General features: G+C 42.3%; 2 protein-coding genes and 1 non-coding gene across 6 annotated transcripts in view; 1 reads left to right on the top strand and 2 right to left on the bottom strand.

Moving 5' to 3' along the window:
- Positions 1-527: 527 nt before the first annotated feature.
- On the bottom strand, positions 528-13604 carry CCDC117 (coiled-coil domain containing 117). Of its 2 annotated transcripts, none has more exons than XM_038575537.1 (5): positions 13341-13604; positions 12657-12707; positions 7110-7334; positions 6557-6694; positions 528-3483 (listed from the first exon to the last, which is right to left on the bottom strand). In XM_038575537.1, the coding sequence occupies exons 1-5, from the start codon at positions 13520-13522 to the stop codon at positions 3246-3248; spliced, it is 834 nt and encodes a 277-aa protein (XP_038431465.1). In that variant the 5' UTR covers positions 13523-13604; the 3' UTR covers positions 528-3245. The 2 variants fall into 2 exon arrangements, with proteins under 2 accessions (XP_038431465.1, XP_038431466.1); XM_038575538.1 differs by lacking the exon at positions 13341-13604 and adding an exon at positions 12970-13112.
- Positions 9300-9407, bottom strand: LOC119866272. The gene has a single exon (XR_005379594.1). It is a non-coding gene; the product is annotated as a U6 spliceosomal RNA (small nuclear RNA).
- Positions 13605-13719: 115 nt separating the features above from the next.
- CHEK2 (checkpoint kinase 2) overlaps positions 13720-17709 on the top strand; it is a 93888-nt gene continuing 89898 nt past the window's right edge. The window contains exon 1 of one of the 3 annotated variants that reach the window (XM_038575531.1): positions 13720-13929. In XM_038575531.1, the coding sequence (XP_038431459.1) occupies positions 13863-13929 (67 nt within the window). In that variant the 5' untranslated portion in view covers positions 13720-13862. The remainder of the gene's footprint in view (positions 13930-17709) is intronic. The other 2 variants (XM_038575528.1, XM_038575526.1) reach the window with 2 other exon arrangements.

Below are 17709 nucleotides of genomic sequence, written 5' to 3'. Positions count from 1 at the left end.
ACTGAGCCACCCAGGGATCCCCTCTCTAAACATTTTTGACTGTCACTACTGTCATCTGAATACTGGCAATCAATCACCACTGCCAATCAATGCCATTGACTGACAGCAGCAAACTGATAAGGAGATTGGAAAGCATTCTATAGGTTTTAGAACTGCAAAACAGCCTATTTTGGAAAGCTAACTCACTTATGAAGCTTACCTTTAACCCAACATAATAATCTCTTCGAGATAAATTTAAGTCCCTCTCTGATATGAATGCTGCTTTAAACACAATTTAGAGGGGGACGCCTGGGTGGCTCAGCAGTTTAGCGTCTGCCTTCAGCTCAGGGTGTGATCCCAGGGTCCGGGATGGAGTCCCACATCAGGCTCCCTGCATGGAGCCTGCTTTTCCCTCTGCCTGTGTCTCTGCTTCTCTGTGGGTCTCTCATGAATAAATAAATCAATCTTAAAAAACACTAACAAAACATATTTAGAGGAAAGCAGAGGTAGCGGATTTGTTATATGCAGAATACAAATACTTCAAAAAGTTAAAACACTTAAGAAGTTTTATTGAAAACAAAATACAGAAACACCAGATTCTCATTTTAAAGTAAAATTGACAGCATCTTCCAGAACCTTCCTAGTACTGCACCATTCTTATCACTATCAACGAAACCAAAATAATTAATGAACCTGCTTATATAAGCATTCTTTCCATGGTTCCAGCCCCCACCCTATTTTCCCAAATTTTACATTTGCACCTTTTCAAAAATGAGTAGCAGGTTTTATTTTTGTTTCTGCTTTTTTATGACTGATTAATATTTGAGAGAACTGGACTTAACTTGATATTTAAAAAAAAATCCCACACACACCCTACTCAAACTCAGAGAAAATATACATTTGTTCATTAAAGCTCACCTGCTTCAGATAATTTTTCTCTTCACACATTAGCATTGTAAGCCAATGTTTGATCCATGCTTCAAAAGCTGTACAAAATGAAAAGACCTGTTGATTCCCTAAGGAAACCTTAAGGCAAAAGCAAAAGCCTTATACTACAGAAGGAAAACAAAACAAAGGCATGGAGACTGTGGAGACGGCTCAGATGAATAAGCACCACAAGGATGAAGAAAATTTCTGTACATATGCAAAAGGATAAAGTTTAAAAAGGAGCATTAAACATCCATTTTCCTGCAGAAATAATTAACCATGTCAGATAATCTGACTCCTGAAACAAATGGTTTGGATTTTAATTAACAGACTCTTCATTCTCTCCTGTATTTTACACCAGTGGTATCAGAGCCCTGTCTGGAGCTCTTCCTCCTTCCCCCATACAGACCTTTGATCAGAGGCCTCACCCACAATTCCTACCGAAGCCTATCTTAGTGTCTTTTGGGTCCTTCTTTGGAAGTTCTCACCTTCCCTTCCGTCCTAACACCGGGACTAACTCCAAATTCTGGGCATTCACTTCATGTTTTTGAGTTATACCAGAACAAACTTTTTTAGCACGGCGATTTCTTTAAGGCTACAAACTTTGTTAAGTTGGTCCCATTAAACAATGACCTAAAGGCAGGAGTTTTTCAAACGGCATGAATCAAACACTTGCACATTTCAACAGAATACAGTTTACATTCATCTCTAAATCTGAGATTAAGAAACTATTAGCTGGTTTCCAACTGGTTTTAACACTGGTTTGAAGTTCGAATAATTTTATTGTGTAGACATTAAATATTGTTTAAATATTAAACATTAAATCTTTTCCTGACTATCCAGACAGAAATAGAGAAAGCAGGAACAACAGGCAAGGGAAGAAACAGTCCAATTAACAGACTCGTTACTTCTACGCCATCTGTAACAAGGGGAGGGATTTCAGCATGGGTTTCGAAAATGCCTGGGAGCCGGTTTCTAAAGTCACCTCTACTTGGCAGAAGCCATTTTTTATTTCCTACACAAGGTTATCTGATTCCTACAAAGGGGGAAGAAACCCAGAAAACAAAATGAAAAGAACTGGGGTGGTCTCCTGTCGTGTGATGTAAGGGCCAGTATTACACTATTACACTCATTTCATTAAGTTATAGTGGATATTCTGTAGCACTGAAGGAAGTGTTAGTTTACTCGGCACTGAGACATTGCCACACAGAAGAGCCCTTCCTGAGAAATAAAAAAAACTTCAATCCTGGTTATCCCCAAAGGACACCTTGAGCCTCGTTTAGTTCCTAAAGATGAAGATGTCCTGCTAGCAGGAAGCTATTCTCTACTAACTGAGGTTTACTGCCCAACAGCTGAAGCACCAGGCAGAGTGGCTAGTTCAGTACATCTCAACGTCACTTACCCATAGGTTCTCAGTTAATTATTCATCATTATTTTCTACATTAATGCCAAAATACTCAACTTGCTAATATAGGTACAACCTTTTTAAAAATACCTATCAGTGCCAGGCTTCGCTGACATGGCAGTTCCTTGGGATAACTTAAGGGAGGCTTCTCCCATAGTCAATCTGCACATGGGTTACCTCTCAATCGCTTTTTAAGGATCGATCAAAGTTAAAGAAGTTGTAAACATTCCTGAATAACTGGGCTTATCAATTATGCAAGGGAAACCAAGGAGCAACAGTAGCACAAGGCAAAAAAGCCTTGAAGGAAAAATCTTTTCTTTGTATTTTCATTGCATTTTCAGAGGTGAGCCACACAGCTACCAGCTATTTCATCAACATAGCTACTCAGAATTGACAATATACAAGTCTCAGAGCTCCTATTAAATCTCTTGGTAAAAGGCTCAAGCTACTGCTTTCTTCCCTCCTCTTCCCAATCATATATAGTCACCACTGTAAACAAGAGCTCCGATCTGAAGATGCAGTTGTGACTCAGCTGTCAGAGTACACAGTAGGAGCATCCTTCTTTCTTAATGCATCGTTTTCAGATTCAAGTGTCTAAATATTTGCCAACTATCTGAATGGTTTATACAATGTGACAGATGACTTAAGTCACCCTTAGACACACAGCTTATATACTTGCCTTTGCAAGTTGCAATTTCACATTCCCTTAATAAGCTCCCTAGTAAACCGTTTTCCCTCGAGACAAGCTTCCTTGGCAAAAAGATGGATTCACGAAATGGCTACCCAAAATCAGAGTCCCACCCCAAATCACAGGTGGAGATATTACACCCGTTTCATAAAACTTTCAAGTCCCTATACTATACAAATACAAAGAGGCTCACGACCAAATACATGAGCCACCTAAAATTTGACAACTTTAGTATAGAAACTGGTTTTAGAGTTCCATCTCTTCTTCTGTGCAAGCAGCTGTCTCCAAACTATTGTAAACAGGCATCCCTGTTTGCCGAGGTTCCAAGAACAGTTCAGTTCTCCCAGGGAAGGCAGTGCCAGCAGCTGCATGCTTAGTTTGGCTCTCTCCTGTGTAGTTCTTAGCATTAGATGACGGCTTTGGCTTATCAGAAAGGAGTTCAGGGAGAGGTTTCCAGAGCACAAGCTCCATGGAAGGACGGCTCCTACGAAATAAAAAAGATTTTTATCAAAAATTTTAGGATATGGAAATAAAAGATACATGTTGAAAAGTTAATGTTTGCTATCAAATATCTAGAATTAAGAACTGAAGGCATCAAAATAAATTTTTGATGATCTAAATAGATCTTTAGAAAGGCCACTCGAATACATACAATTTTATAGTTCTGTCCATATTTTTAGAGATTTATTTTAGAGAAAAAAAGCAGAACCATATGCACATGAGTAGGGGGAGGAGCAGAGGGAGAGACACAGAATCCCAAGCAGGCTCTGCTGAGCATGGAGTGAACTACTGGCTCAATTCTAGGACCTTGAGATTATGACCCAAGCCGAAATCAAGAATTGGATGCTTAACGTGCCCCTGTTCTGCACATATTTTTAAGCAAAACAAACTAGTTATATTGGTGTGATTTAAAGTGATACAGGGCAGCCCCAGTGGCTCAGCGGTTTAGCGCCGCCTTCATCCCAGGGCCTGTTCCTGGAGACATGGGATTGAGTCCCAAGTCAGGCTCCCTGTATGGAGCCTGCTTTTCCCTCTGCCTGGAGCCTGCTTTTCCCTCTGCCTGTGTCTCTGCCGCGCACCCCCGCCCCGTGTCTCTCATTTTTTAATCTTAAAAAACTAAAAAATAAAATAAGTAAGTAAATAAAGTAATACAGGGGTGCCTGACTGGCTCAGTCAGTAGAACACATGACTCCTGATCCTGGGGTTCTAAGTTCGAGCCCCACACTGGGTGTAGAGATTAGGTACGATCTTTAAAAATAATATAAAAGCAAAACAAACAAAAAAAATATACAAAAGCAACATAAATATTCAATATGAAAAACAGATGCCCTTAATTTAATGTCATAAATTTTTTTTTTAAGATTTTATTTATTTATTCATGAGAGACACAGAGACACAGGCAGAGAGAGAAGCAGGCTCCATTCAGGGAGCCCAACGTGGGACTCGATCCCAGGTCTCCAGGATCATACCCCAGGCTGCAGGCGGCGCTAAACTGCTGTGCCACCAGGACCGCCCTAATGTTATAAATCTCTTAAATTGTGGTTAATATTAGTAGTTATGGGCTACTACTACTTTGTACTAAATCATTATAAATGAAAATGAAATACTGACCAAACACATTAAAAATATCTCCCTATGCCTTTTGCTTAGTACAGCTACAAAGCAGAATGCTTTTTGCAATAAGCCCAAATGATTATGTCCCCAATGCCTGCCTCTGCCTCAGTCCTCCTCCACTCAATGATGGTTTGGTGGTTTCTGGGACCCAAAGGCAAGTAAGACAAATCACACTGAAGAACACACTCAAAAGCTAGCTTCTGGAAAACTACCAAGAAAAAAAAGAGCTATTTTTTAGACTATAGAGCAACATGACCTGCTTGACAAAACTATTTACCCACTCTCAGAGCTGAGTAGTTTATTATAGGCCCAAGCTAAGAGGCTAATGCAAAACTTCTTTGATCTAACATCACCTGAACCAACTATGGCCAAAGGCAGTAATTCCCCATCTACCTGGCATCACTGGGGCTGGTGTTCTAAGAGATTTTTTCAGATACCTGAATCTACTCTATGTATGAATCTATTTAGTCTTTCCTAGGCAACATGTAAATGGCACTTTATAACTTGACTACTATTTTACACGTGAATAATGACTGTTTCAGATCATGTAAACTCAAGGACTATAAGAATTACAGGGCTATCATTAGGTTTTGTGTCAATGGCCCCCAAGCCTGCTTTGTTCTTTACACTCTTACGTTTCCTCTTGTCCTCACATGATTATTCTGCCACTACCCACTACTATGAGTTTGTTCTCACTTCCTGTTTCTGTGTTTCTACTCTGATGTTCTAGGAAATCAGATAATTAAACTCATTAAACTATGGCTAACTTAAGAGCAAAATGGCTTAGAGACATCTGGGTGGCTCAGTGGTTGAGCATCCGCCTTCGGCTCAGGGCGTGATCCCGGTCCGGGAATCGAATCCCCCATCAGGCTCCATGTGAGGAGGATGCTTCTTCCCTCTGCCTGTGTGTCTGCCTCTCTGTCTCTCATGCGTGAAATAAAATAAAATAAAATAAAATAAAATAAAATAAAATAAAATAAAATAAAGAGCAAAATGGCTCAGAGCTAAAGCTCTGAGAGGCTATCCACTATGAGATAAGAATGTCAGCTTTGGATTGTGGCCTTTGTGGTAACTATTTTGACTACTGGGAGATTTCTTTTGGTTTGTTTTCTAGGTCTCAGTGGTGTTCCTGAATAATTGAGAGGCTGGTAAGCAAGAGCTTTTGAAATGTGGTTCCCATATCTTATGACAAGAATTTAGGAGAGAATGAACTCTCTTGCCAATCCTCCCAATCCCAAATAACAGATGATAGTGCATTTCAGGACTTGAAAAGAATTGGAGGTTAAGAAGGTAAGGTAGCTACTCCTGCACACTTCAAACTTCTCCTTGCACAGCATTTTGTTCACCCCCAATGAACTAAGAAAGAGGCCTATATTGGGACACCTGGGTGGCTCAGCGGTTGAGCATCTGCCTTTGGCCCACGGCATGATCCTGGAGACGCGAGATCGAGTCCCACATTGGGCTCCCTGCATGGAGCCTGGTTCTCCCTCTGCCTGTGTCTCTTCTCTGCCTCTCTCTCCGTCTCTCATGTATAAATAAATAAAATCTTTAAAAAAAAAAAAAGAAAAGAAAAGAAAAAGAAAAAGGCCTATATCCAACCTAAGCTAAATATAAAACCTATTGTGCTTTCATTTTGCTGGTGATCAGGGGACAAAGAGAGGACTAGGATAGGACAGGCCGTGTCTGGAGACAATGGGTTTCTCTTCAAGATCATAATTAAACAGAACCAAGGGGGTGCCTGGGTGGCTCATTTGGTTAATCCTCCAACTTTGATTTTGGTTCAAGTCATGATCTCAAGATTGTGGGATTAAACCCTGTGTTGGGCTCTCTGCTCAGCATGGAGTCTGCTTGTCCCTCTGCCTCTGTTCCTTCCCTTGCTCCATCTCTAAAAAATAAATACATTTTAAAAAATAAATAAATGGAAACCAGGAGCCAACACTTACATGGACTCAATCATTTTCTTTGTAAAGACTTCATCAAATTCCCTCTTCAAACCGGTTTTCATGGTGTCAGAAAGAACAAGACTGGGGAGATGATTGATATTTCTGTCAGCTTCCACTTCCTCATCTTCGTCAATTATCCTAAATAAAGACAGCAGAAGCAGAGAAAGAAAAATTATTTAGTCAAGCTATTATATATATTCTAGTAATGGGATGAAATTTAAAAACACAATAAAGGCAAGAGGTGCTACAGGAAAAGATCAAGTAAAATATGAGACTCCAAGGGAAAAAGTACATACATGCAATCAGATTTGAAGAATGTGTCCTTGAAAATTCCCATAAACCAAAAATTTATATTCAGAGAGTAGGTGAAAATATTTAGCACAGTTCTATGAGCTTAACATTAAATGTGCAAACTCCTGAGTTCTCAGATTTTTCATAGTCTGAGAGGCTGAGGATCACCGTTATTACTCAATGATGAATTAGACTAGCTTAAATGAGTAGAGACATCACAGAGGAACAGCAAATAAGCCAGTGACATATGCTACCCATTTACCTGTCCTCAATTTCTTGAAGCCTCCTTCGGGCAACTTCACACTGTGGTTCTCCGGTTGTCTGATCCATTTCTTCACAAATAACATCTAACATGCCAGGTGCGGAGAGGCCACTAGTGCACGGATTTACTCCATGACTCTCTATATCCTGATGTGCACAAAGAATCCAGTCATTAGGACCAGCACAGAGCCCTGCTTCAGTTAGCCTTTTCTTTCTTACTGGACAACTGAAAAAAAAAATTCAATGACAATTCAGAGTCATATAAATGAAATGTTTATCATCCCTATCTCTAACCAAACTCTCATGTAAAAAAAAAAAATCGGATTTTTGACAGCGTGTGATTATAAGATAGGAAATCATGAATTTTCTTTTCTGTCATTCTAACAGCCTCCTTGAGAGATGTTTTCTTCTGCTCTGACAAATTAGACTTTACCTGCAAGATTGTGCTTTTTTCAGATTAGTGTTCAATGTGGGAACTTAGAAGTCATTCCCATTTCTTTGGCTCTGGATAGGTCAAATGGAAAGAAACTAAAATCACAAAGCAGCAGTTGAGCACCAGTCATATTTTGTCCTAATTCTGCTTGCTCCATATGGGGAGGTGGTCTACAGGCATCCTATCTTCCCTTAGGGCAAAAAATATATAACTTCATTAGGTCTGTTCCAAGTAGTACAGGTTACAGAAGACATTAAAAAACTTTATTTATTTATGTATTTATTTGAGGGGGGGGGGGGGAGACCAAGCAGTAGCATGCATACATGTGTGCACAAGCAGGGGAAGGGGCAGAAGCAGGCTCCCCAATGAGTAGGGAGCCTGATGCAGGGGCTCGATCCCTGAACCCTGGGGTCATGACCTAAGCAGAAGGCAGCCACTTAACCAACAAGGCCACCCAGATGCCTCCAATACTGCTGATTTCTTGGTCCTCTGAAATGTCAGAAGACTCTTATTTGGCTCTGAGTCCCTTACTATAATGGGGTACATTTTTCTCCCACTTTGCATCATAAACCATTTTCACTTCCTAGAAAAATTTATATTTCATAGAGCCCTTAGAGTTCATCAACTTCTTTACTTTTGCAGATTTGGAAACTAAGACCTAAAAAAGCTAAAGTGCCCTCTTCTAAGTGTCATATAAGGTAGAGTTGCATGTTGGACACAAGTCAGAGCTCCTAAGTCTTAGCTCTATGCTCTTTTCACTGAAACTGATGGCCTCCTTAAGGAAGTTCAAACACTTCAAGCTCTAACCATGAACTAGTATTTGCATGCACTGCAACATGCCCAATTTAGTTGAAAACTGTCTGAAGCACGTTAAATTCTGAAGCAGGTTAAACAGACAACTATTCAAAAAATATATATATATATATAGACAACTATTCTATTTAAGTCCCAAGACCAGATGTACTTTATTGCTTGGGCATTAGCAAGTACAGCCTCAAAAAACAGAACATAGCTCTGCAACTTAAAAAAAAAAATCATTAATGGCTACCACAGCTTATGACTCTATAAACTGAAGGCCAAAGGAAGTGGTATGTATTTTACAAAGAGAAATTTCTTTTTTTTTTTTTTAAGATTTTATTTATTTACTCATGAGAGAGAGAGAGAGACAGAGACAGAGAGGCAGAGACACAGGCAGAGGGAGAAGCAGGCTCCATGCAGGGGGAGCCCAACGTGGAACTCAACCCGGGGTCTCCAGAATCCTGCCCTGGGCCGAAGGCAGGTGCTAAACCGCTGAGCCACGCAGAGATCCCCATAAAGAGAAATTTCCAATCCTGTTAAGACTACAAAACAAAACACAAAAAACCCTGCAAAAATCAACATTAAAGCCTCTGGCAATATAAAATCTGACAAATAGTGATGCTCTTTTGAACCTAGACTTTTATTGGAATCGGCTATTAAATAATTTAAGTGTTTAGATTTTTAAAGTCTTTGAGTACAGCTGACATGCAATGTTACATTAGTTTCAGATGTACAACATAGTGATTCAACAACACTGTATCTCATGCTATGCTCACAACTGTAGTTATCAGGGTAGGGTGCCTGCCTTTAGTTCAAGTCATAATCCCAAAGTCCTGGGATTGAGCCACACTTCATCGGGCTCTCTGCTCAGCAGGGAGTCTGCTTCTCCCTCTCCTCTTTGCTCCACTCATGCTAATAAATAAAATAATTTAAAAAAAACCACAACTGTAGCTATCATCTAAATATATGGAACCCCTCACAAATTTGCATATCATTCTTGCACAAGGGCCCATGCTAATCGTCTTTGTATTGTTCCAATTTTAGTCTATGTGCTGCCAGAGTAAGCACGAGAATATGTTTAATTTATAATTTGCTTTAATTGATAAGAAAACATTAAGAATGCATAGCTATACATCACATATTTCTGTAGTACCTGGATAGTTTTATGGTGTTTTGGAAAGCAGGAGAAAAGCTACACACATAAAACCAGCTAAGAAAACGCAGAAAAAATCTGTACAGGTAATTTCCTAGTACATCCAACAATTCAACTATGAAATGCAACTGAGTTTAAGAGCTGGGTTCTGATCTCTGACCTCCAACATGATTTGGACTGTATTATTTTATGCCTGTAGGTCCGTTTTGCATATAATTAGAGATCAATGATAATGAAGTTTCAAAAAAAATGAGCTATAAAAGACTTCAAAGTACAGATAAGAGCTATGGAAGTGGCAGGTGGGCAGTACACTTCTGGGCATTAGATATTCAAATGTCAAGCTCCTTATTCTCAGGGGTTTAATCTCTCCATCTGTAAATTAAAGGCAGTTTAATTTTTTAAAGTAAGTGTTACATCCAATGTAGGGCTGGAACTCCCAACCCGCAAGATCAAGGATTGCATGCTCCTTGGACAGAGCCAGCTACGCACCCCAAAGTTGGTTACATTTTTAAGCCAACAGATTTTATGCTTCAAACTTATCACACTGGAACTCTTTATTCATTTATCTCTCCTTTTTTTAAAGATTTAATTAATTTATTTTAGAGAGCGTGAGCAGGGGTAAGGGTGCGGGGTGGTGGAGAGAAGCAGATTCCTTGCTGAGTGTGGAGCCTGACACTGGGCTTGATCTCCTGACCCTGAGATCACACTACTTGAGCCAAAACCAGGAATCGGCCGTTCAACAGACTGAGCCACAGGTGCCCCCGTTCACTTATCTTATAGTATACGCCAAAAGAAAAAAGCAAAGAGATCCCTGTGTATCTGCAGCAATCCCAGGGCAATTAAGAATATAAATATTGTCTGGTGTGGTGGTTTTTAAACTAAGGCAACTTTTAAATCTATTTAGCCTATGCATCAGCAAGAGTGGAAAATACAAAGTTTCTGCTGTCCAAAAAGCGAACAAATAAGCAAAACTTACCCAAAGTAAAAAGACCAATGACAAATTTTGGGGAAACATAACACACATAATAAACTACTGATTTCTGGGGCGACTGGGTGGCTCAGTGAGTTACACATCTGACTTTGGCTCAGGTCATGATCTCAGGCTTCTGGGATTAAGCCCCACACCAGGCTCCCTACTCCACAAGGAGCCTGTTTCTCCCTCTGCCTGCTGCTCCCCCTGCTTGTGCTCCCTGTCCAATAAAAAAAATAAAATCTTTTAAAGAAGCAATAAGCTACTTTTTGTACTAGCGGTTTCTTATACGTAAACATGAAAAAGATCAATAAGCCAATAGAAAATGTGCAAAAACAGGAACAAATGACACACTTAAACACAAATGTATTAAATGTAATGATGTTCAAAATAACTTTAGTTTACCAAATATAAATCAAAACAGTGGTCTGAAAAAAGATCTAATTTTAAGTATAAAATCCTATGCTAACACAATTCAATGAATAATTAGAAAACAAACATCCATGAAAATAACATTCAAGATATTGACCCTCACCAACATCCCAAAATGGTACTCTATTTCCTTCTCCCTACAGGTAAACACTAGGTTATTTACTTCTTTTTAAAAATACATCATCATGCATGTAGATACGCATCCCTACACTACGTTTAGGTTTGCCCAGCTTTCAACTGTATGCTTAGAGAATTTATACTGTACATATTCTTGGATGTTTCTTTTGCTCATACTATGCTTATAAGACATATCTACATTGATAGGTATAATACATTCCATTTTCTCCCCTTTTTTTGCTTAATACAACTCCACTGTATGAATTTGTAATTTTCTTTATCCATTTTACTACTGAGGGACATACAGGTCGTTTCTGTTTTGAGCTATTATGAACAAGGATGCTATGGACTTTCTTGTGTCTCCTGTTCCAATCGTGTACACATTCAAGAGGTGAACTGTTGGGTAATAGAGTATGTATGTCTTTAACTTACTAGATAATGCCAAACTATTTCCCAAAGTGCTTGTACTGTCTCAACTATAATACTGCAGTTATTGGTGCTCCGGTACCTAGTGGTAAAGTAGCATATCTCATTGAGGCTTTACTAGGCATTCCTCTGAAGACTGATAAGGTTGAGTGAACACCTTTCATTTATTGGTCATTTGGACATCCTCTTTGATTCTTCCACTCATTTTTCTATTAGACTGCCTGTCTATGAGATACAATTTTTTTAAAATTTTTATTTATTTATGATAGTCACACACACATACAGAGAGAGAGAGAGAGGCAGAGACATAGGCAGAGGGAGAAGCAGACTCCATGCACCGGGAGCCCGACGTGGGATTCGATCCCAGGTCTCCAGGATCGCGCCCTGGGCCAAAGGCAGGCGCCAAACCGCTGCGCCACCCAGGGACCCCGAGATACAATTTTTTAACCTTTGAGTTTAGTGAAAAAGTTTGAAAAGACAGTTCTGGTGAGAAGATGGAGACACAGGCATTTCCACTGTTAAAAGGAATATAAATCGGCAACACTCTTGTTCAAAATTTAAAATGCAAGCAATTCAGCACCTAGGAATCCATTAACCTACTTGCAAATATACACAAGGAACTTTAAAAAGAATGGACACAGTAGCTTTAATCTACAGTAAAAGCAAAAGATTAGATATAACTTAGAAATCTATCAACAGGAGGCGAATTAATGATCCATACCTAGCCTTCCAACAGAAATATATTCAATGTTGCAAAAGAAATGCACCCATATGCAACAAACTAGGAGAGTAAAATGAAAAGATCCAAGTGTTGCACAACGAGGGGAGTTACCTTTTACAAATGTAGAAGAGCAGAGGTATATACAGTTATAAACTTGTTTTTAGATTATCTTCCAAAGGAGACATAGGAAACAGGTAACAGGCACTCTTAAGACTTTACAATTTGTATCCTTTTGCACACCTGAAATTCTTTTAACTTTGTCCATGTCGTAATATTCACATGGATGAAAATTCAAACATTACTAAGGAGCAGAGGGAGAAGTTTCTCTCTGATATACCAGCTACCCAGTTACTTTCCCCAAAAGGCAACCAGTTACCAGTTCCTTGTATCGCCCTGCAGAGATACTTAATGATTCACCTTTTCACTTAAATAGTCGAGGATATAAAACAGGTTAAATTTAAGCGACCGTAAGGTGAATAGGTGGCACCTGACACTTACTCATCATCCTCCTCCTCTCGTTTGTGTTTCTTTTTACAGCGCACTGAAACACTGTTGAAACAAACACACAAACAAACAAACATTAGTCAACTGAGAAATTCACTGAGCCTGTGCTCTCGGCCTCCACTCTCCCTTTTCCCAACAATCGCGCTCATTCCACGAGTACTGGCTGTCCCCTTCCAGGCCGACTGGGATTGGACAGACAGATCACAAGGTCGCTCAGGTTGGGTGGTCCCGACGTAACTAGAAGTTGAAATCTCAACTTCCCACTTTGCCAAGGGAGTGGGAAATACATCCGGAGGGACCGACTTACGTGGGGGAAAACGTTTCTGGGGGCAAGCACGGTGCTCATAAGCACCGCACTTACGATCCCACTAACAGGACCCGCTTCGGCCCCACGCTGCGGGCGAGAAAGCCGAGTGGAGGCGGGGCCCTGGAGGTCAGCCCCCGCGGCCGTGCCCAGGGCGCCTCCGCGCTGCGGTCCGCCGGGCTCCGGTGCCGGCCCAGCCCGGGCGGGCTCGGGAAAGGCTCGGCGCCGCGCCGCTCGGGTCCGCTCCGGACTCCCGGGCGCCTTCCGGCTAACGTCCCCGGGGCTCAGGCGCCCCCGCCGAGGGTCGTGAGGACGCGTAACGAGCCCGAGCCGCGCGCCCGCCCGCCCGTCCGCCCGCCCGCCGGGCTCCTCACCGTCCGCGCGCCGCGCTCCCGCCCGCGGGGCTCGGGGCGGCGCGGGGTCCCGGCCGCGGAACCAGCTCGGCGCCGTCCGCTCCCGGTGGGAAGGCCCGGCCGGGGAAGGCCGGCGGCGGCTGCAGGAAGTCCGGACCGCCGCTCAAGGGGAGGCCGCTGAAGGGCCGGCCGAGCGCGGCCATGGCCGGGGAGACCAGGAGGCTGCGCCCACGGCCCCGACCGCCCGCGTCCCCGGGCCCGGCAGCTGCGGCCACAGCGACTGCTGAGAGGCGCCCGCCTCCGAGCCCGCTCTCGACCCCACGTCACGCCTTCTAGAACCCTCCACCCCGGGCCGCCCCGGGGCACGCCGGGATTTGTTGTGTGTGGAGAGTGGCTGCCGCGAGGGATACTGGGAGTTGCAGTCCGAGCGGACTACAACTGGCATGGCCGCCTCTGCCTGCCTCGCGTTTCTGTAGCTGTTTTCTCCGTCGTAAAACCTGATAACAACAGCACCTCTCTTCTTAGGGTTGATGGGAGAAGCGAATGAATTACAACATCCTGAAGCGCCTGCCTGGTTCAGTGGGTAGAGCCTGTGACTGGATCTCGGGTGGTGAGCTCAAGCCCCATGTTGGGCATACATCCTACTTTTTATTTTTATTAATAAGAGACACAGAGAGAGAAAGGGCAGAGATAGCGGCAGAGGGAGAAGCAGGCTCCATGCAGGGAGCCCGATGTGGGGACTCGATCCCGGGTCTCCAGGATCACTCCCCGGGCCGAAGGCTGGCGCTAAACCGCTGGGCCACCCGGGCTGCCCAGATCCTACTTTAAAAAACGAAAACTACATCTCTTAGAGCAATGCTTGGCATATAGCACATACTCATTAACTATCAGCTATTCATTATTTCCGTGTTTTAATATGAATAAGGTTTGGTGTTGTCTTAGGGGGAACAGCTTGGAGGTATCTGTAAAATACTCAGAGCACTGCGAGAGGCAGTGTCAAGTCTAAGGCCTCTGCCTAGATCTGGAAACAGTCTTGCCGGAGGGGCTAGCAGAGTTGGTTGACCCCAAATGACATGAGAGACAAGGCAAAATAACAACTAAATTTCTTTACTACTTATACTCCATTGAGAAGTCCTTGAAATAGGCCAGGACATTCCTCTAGGAACCCAGAGCTGCCTCAATGTTAATACTTTGCAAAAGATCTTAGCTTGATATTAGCTTGACCTCCATGATCCTGTAAGTCTATTTTAACACATATAAAATTCCTTTGGAAACTTTATCTCTACTTCCCAAGATACATGTTAGCAATCATCCTCCAAGCATATGACCCACCCATATTCATCTAAAGAATCTCATAACTAAAGTTTTACTAGATAGTAATAAATGGCCTTTTCCTAACAATAGCTGTCCCCTCAAGGTCCTAGAAACCTTGCTTCCAAAATTTCTTAGAGACTTATGATATCCCTAACCCCCTCCCAACTTGAAAGTATATCATCAGCCACTCCTCACCCCCCAGCACAGCTCTTTCTGCCCACGGGTCCTGTCCCTGTACTTTAATAAAACCACCTTTTTGCCCCCAAGATGTCTCAAGAATTCTTGCTTGGCCCTCGGCTCCGACCCCAACACTTTCCTATATCGCCAACCGCTGATCTTACCATTTTTCCCATCCCAGAGAATGACACTACTTTCAGTCTGGTTGCTTATACCAAACTCAATGCCCTTTGGCCAAAAACCACCTAAACACGCCTATAATTAAACAGATTTACTCCTGCTTATAGAGAGGGAGTGTCTCAGCAAAGAGGTGTCAAAAAAAGCTTCTTTTAGGATTTCGGACTGTCTTAGGTGAAACAGAAGACAGAAAGCAGGGCTTTGTTCTAGAATTAATATTGTCAGGAAGCAGGGATAGTTTTATGATTGGGTAACTTAGTTGATCTTTCCTAGAAAGTAGGAAGAATGAAGGGATGCTATAAATAGTAAGGAAGCAAAGTCCTGGGGATCCCTGGGTGGCTCAGCGGTTTAGCGCCTGCCTTTGGCCCAGGGCGTGATCTTGGAGTCCGGGCGCATGTCCCGCATCGGGCTCCCTGCACGGAGCCTGCTTCTCCCTCTGTTTATGTCTCTGCCCCTCCCCCCTCCATGAATAAATAAAATCTTTAAAAAACAAACAAACAAATTGACATGAGACAGATTAACAAGAGAAAACCAGACTTAATTTTGTGCATACAGGAAATCCACATAGACAAGAAATTCCAAACATAGTGAACCGGTGGGCACCTGGGGTGCCTCAGTTGGTTAAGCTTCTGCCTTTGGCTCAGGTGATGATCCTGGAGTCCTGGGATCCAGCCCCACATCTGGCTCCCTGCTTGGTGGGGAGACTGCTCCCTCTCCCTTTGCCCTGCTCAAGGACACACTCTCTCAAATAAATAAAATCTTTAAAAAAAAACACCCCACAAAACCATAGTCAACAAGAGGTTTACAGGAGCTAAGGAGAGGTATAAGGGATCAAGAATACAAAGGGGAGGGGATCCCTGGGTGGCTCAGCAGTTTAGCGCCTGCCTTCGGCCCTAGGCGTGATCCTGGGGTCCCAGGACAGAGTCCTACATCGGGCTCCCTGCATGGAGCCTGCTTCTTCCTCTGCCGGTGTCTCTGCCTCTCTCTCTCTGTCTGTGTCTCTCATGAATAAATAAATAAAATCTTTAAAAAAAAGAAAAAAGAATACAAAGAGAATAACCAGCAGGAAAGTGAGACATGTTTTTGGAAAACAAAGCTTGCCTTATTATGCATATGTTTCTTAGGTAAAGAGGAATCTCTGTTAATGGCTCTGTTCCTGGTAAAGCAGGCAGTTGAGGGGGGTGGTAAAGAGCTTTTCTTGAATCTACTGGATTTTAATTGCTTTTAAGTCAAAATGCTGTTCATGCAAAAGTGGCCCCATACACTTGTACTCTGCATATCATTTTCAGACTACTTTCCACCTAACTGTATTTCTTGAATGGCTACCCAAATGCATTCTTTAGTTCGTAATTCTGTACCAAGTTGTATATTCCTTATCAGGCAATGTACTATACTAGAATAACTTATTATATACTACCTATTTGCAGGTGCTCTTTACCCAAATTAAGTATTCCTCACAACACTGTCAATTGGATGCTTTTCTTACGCCTCACTTTACAGATAAGAAAACTGAGGCAAGTTTTAGTTCCCAATTCCCCTATTTATAAGTGAAAGGGTTCAATCCCAGGTCTGAGACCTTAGACCCTGTCCTAAATTGCTAGGCTCTGCTCCATCCCGTTGAATTTCCCAGCAGAAAGTGCTTTGGAGGAATAAAGGAAAGCCTCACTAGAGTGTGTCTGAGACTGACACACTCAGACCCTGGAAGCAAAAGACTGAGGATTATTATGCATTATCTCCTACAGTAACCTGAGAAGAGCGGTACAGAATTTGATGGTGGCCACCGAGAGCATCTCTTCGTTCTAGTAACAGTCTGGGTCTGCCTCTTTGAGGGGACTTCCAGTTAACCTCTCAGGAAATTGATGGGCCAGACATAGACATTTTGACAGTACCCTCTTGGCTCTGTTCTCCTAGTGGCTAATCTTATCTGCTAGCTTCTTAGAAACAACAGTATTTTCTGGTTATAAAACTAACAGTCTAGTAGAAAATGATAGGAGGTGGTGATAAAAGTATATAGAATCAATTTTTTTAAAGCCTTCATAGCATCCCACAGGGAGCTCCATTATATGAATATCTTTCATGATTCAGTTTTGAATGTAGGTGAGGTCCAGACCCTATGGCTAAGAAAGAATTCTTGAGACGTCTTTGGTGCAAAAGAGGTGATTTTATTAAAACATCTGATGAAGGGGATCCCTGGGTGGCTCTGTGGTATGGCACCTGCCTTTGGCCCGGGGTGTGATCCTGGAGTCCCGGGATCGAGTCCAGTCCCACGTCGGGCTCCCGGCATGGAGCCTGCTTCTCCCTCCTCCTGTGTCTCTGCCTCTGTGTCTCTCTCTCTCTCTCTCTCTATCATAAATAAATAAATAAATAAATAAATAAATAAATAAATAAATCTTAAAAAAAAAAAAACAAAAAAACATCTGATGACCTGTGGGCAGAAAGAGCTGCTCCACTGGGGTTGTGAGAAATGGCTGATTATATATTGGGAGTTGGGGGAGGTAAGGAAAAAGGGAGGGGTCCAAAAGCACTTTCATATACTAAATATACATACATATACATATGTATATGTATATACATATACATATACTAAAGAAGACTCTCAGGATCCTGGACACCTGACTATTGTCAAGCTAAAGTTATTTTTCCCGGGATCCCTGGGTGGTGCAGTGGTTTAGCGCCTGCCTTTGGCCCAGGGCGCGATCCTGGAGACCCGGGATCGAATCCC

Source organism: Canis lupus, chromosome 26, assembly GCF_011100685.1.
Source record: "Canis lupus familiaris isolate Mischka breed German Shepherd chromosome 26, alternate assembly UU_Cfam_GSD_1.0, whole genome shotgun sequence".
Lineage (NCBI taxonomy): Eukaryota > Metazoa > Chordata > Mammalia > Carnivora > Canidae > Canis > Canis lupus.
This window is presented reverse-complemented; position numbering and strand designations above follow the sequence as displayed.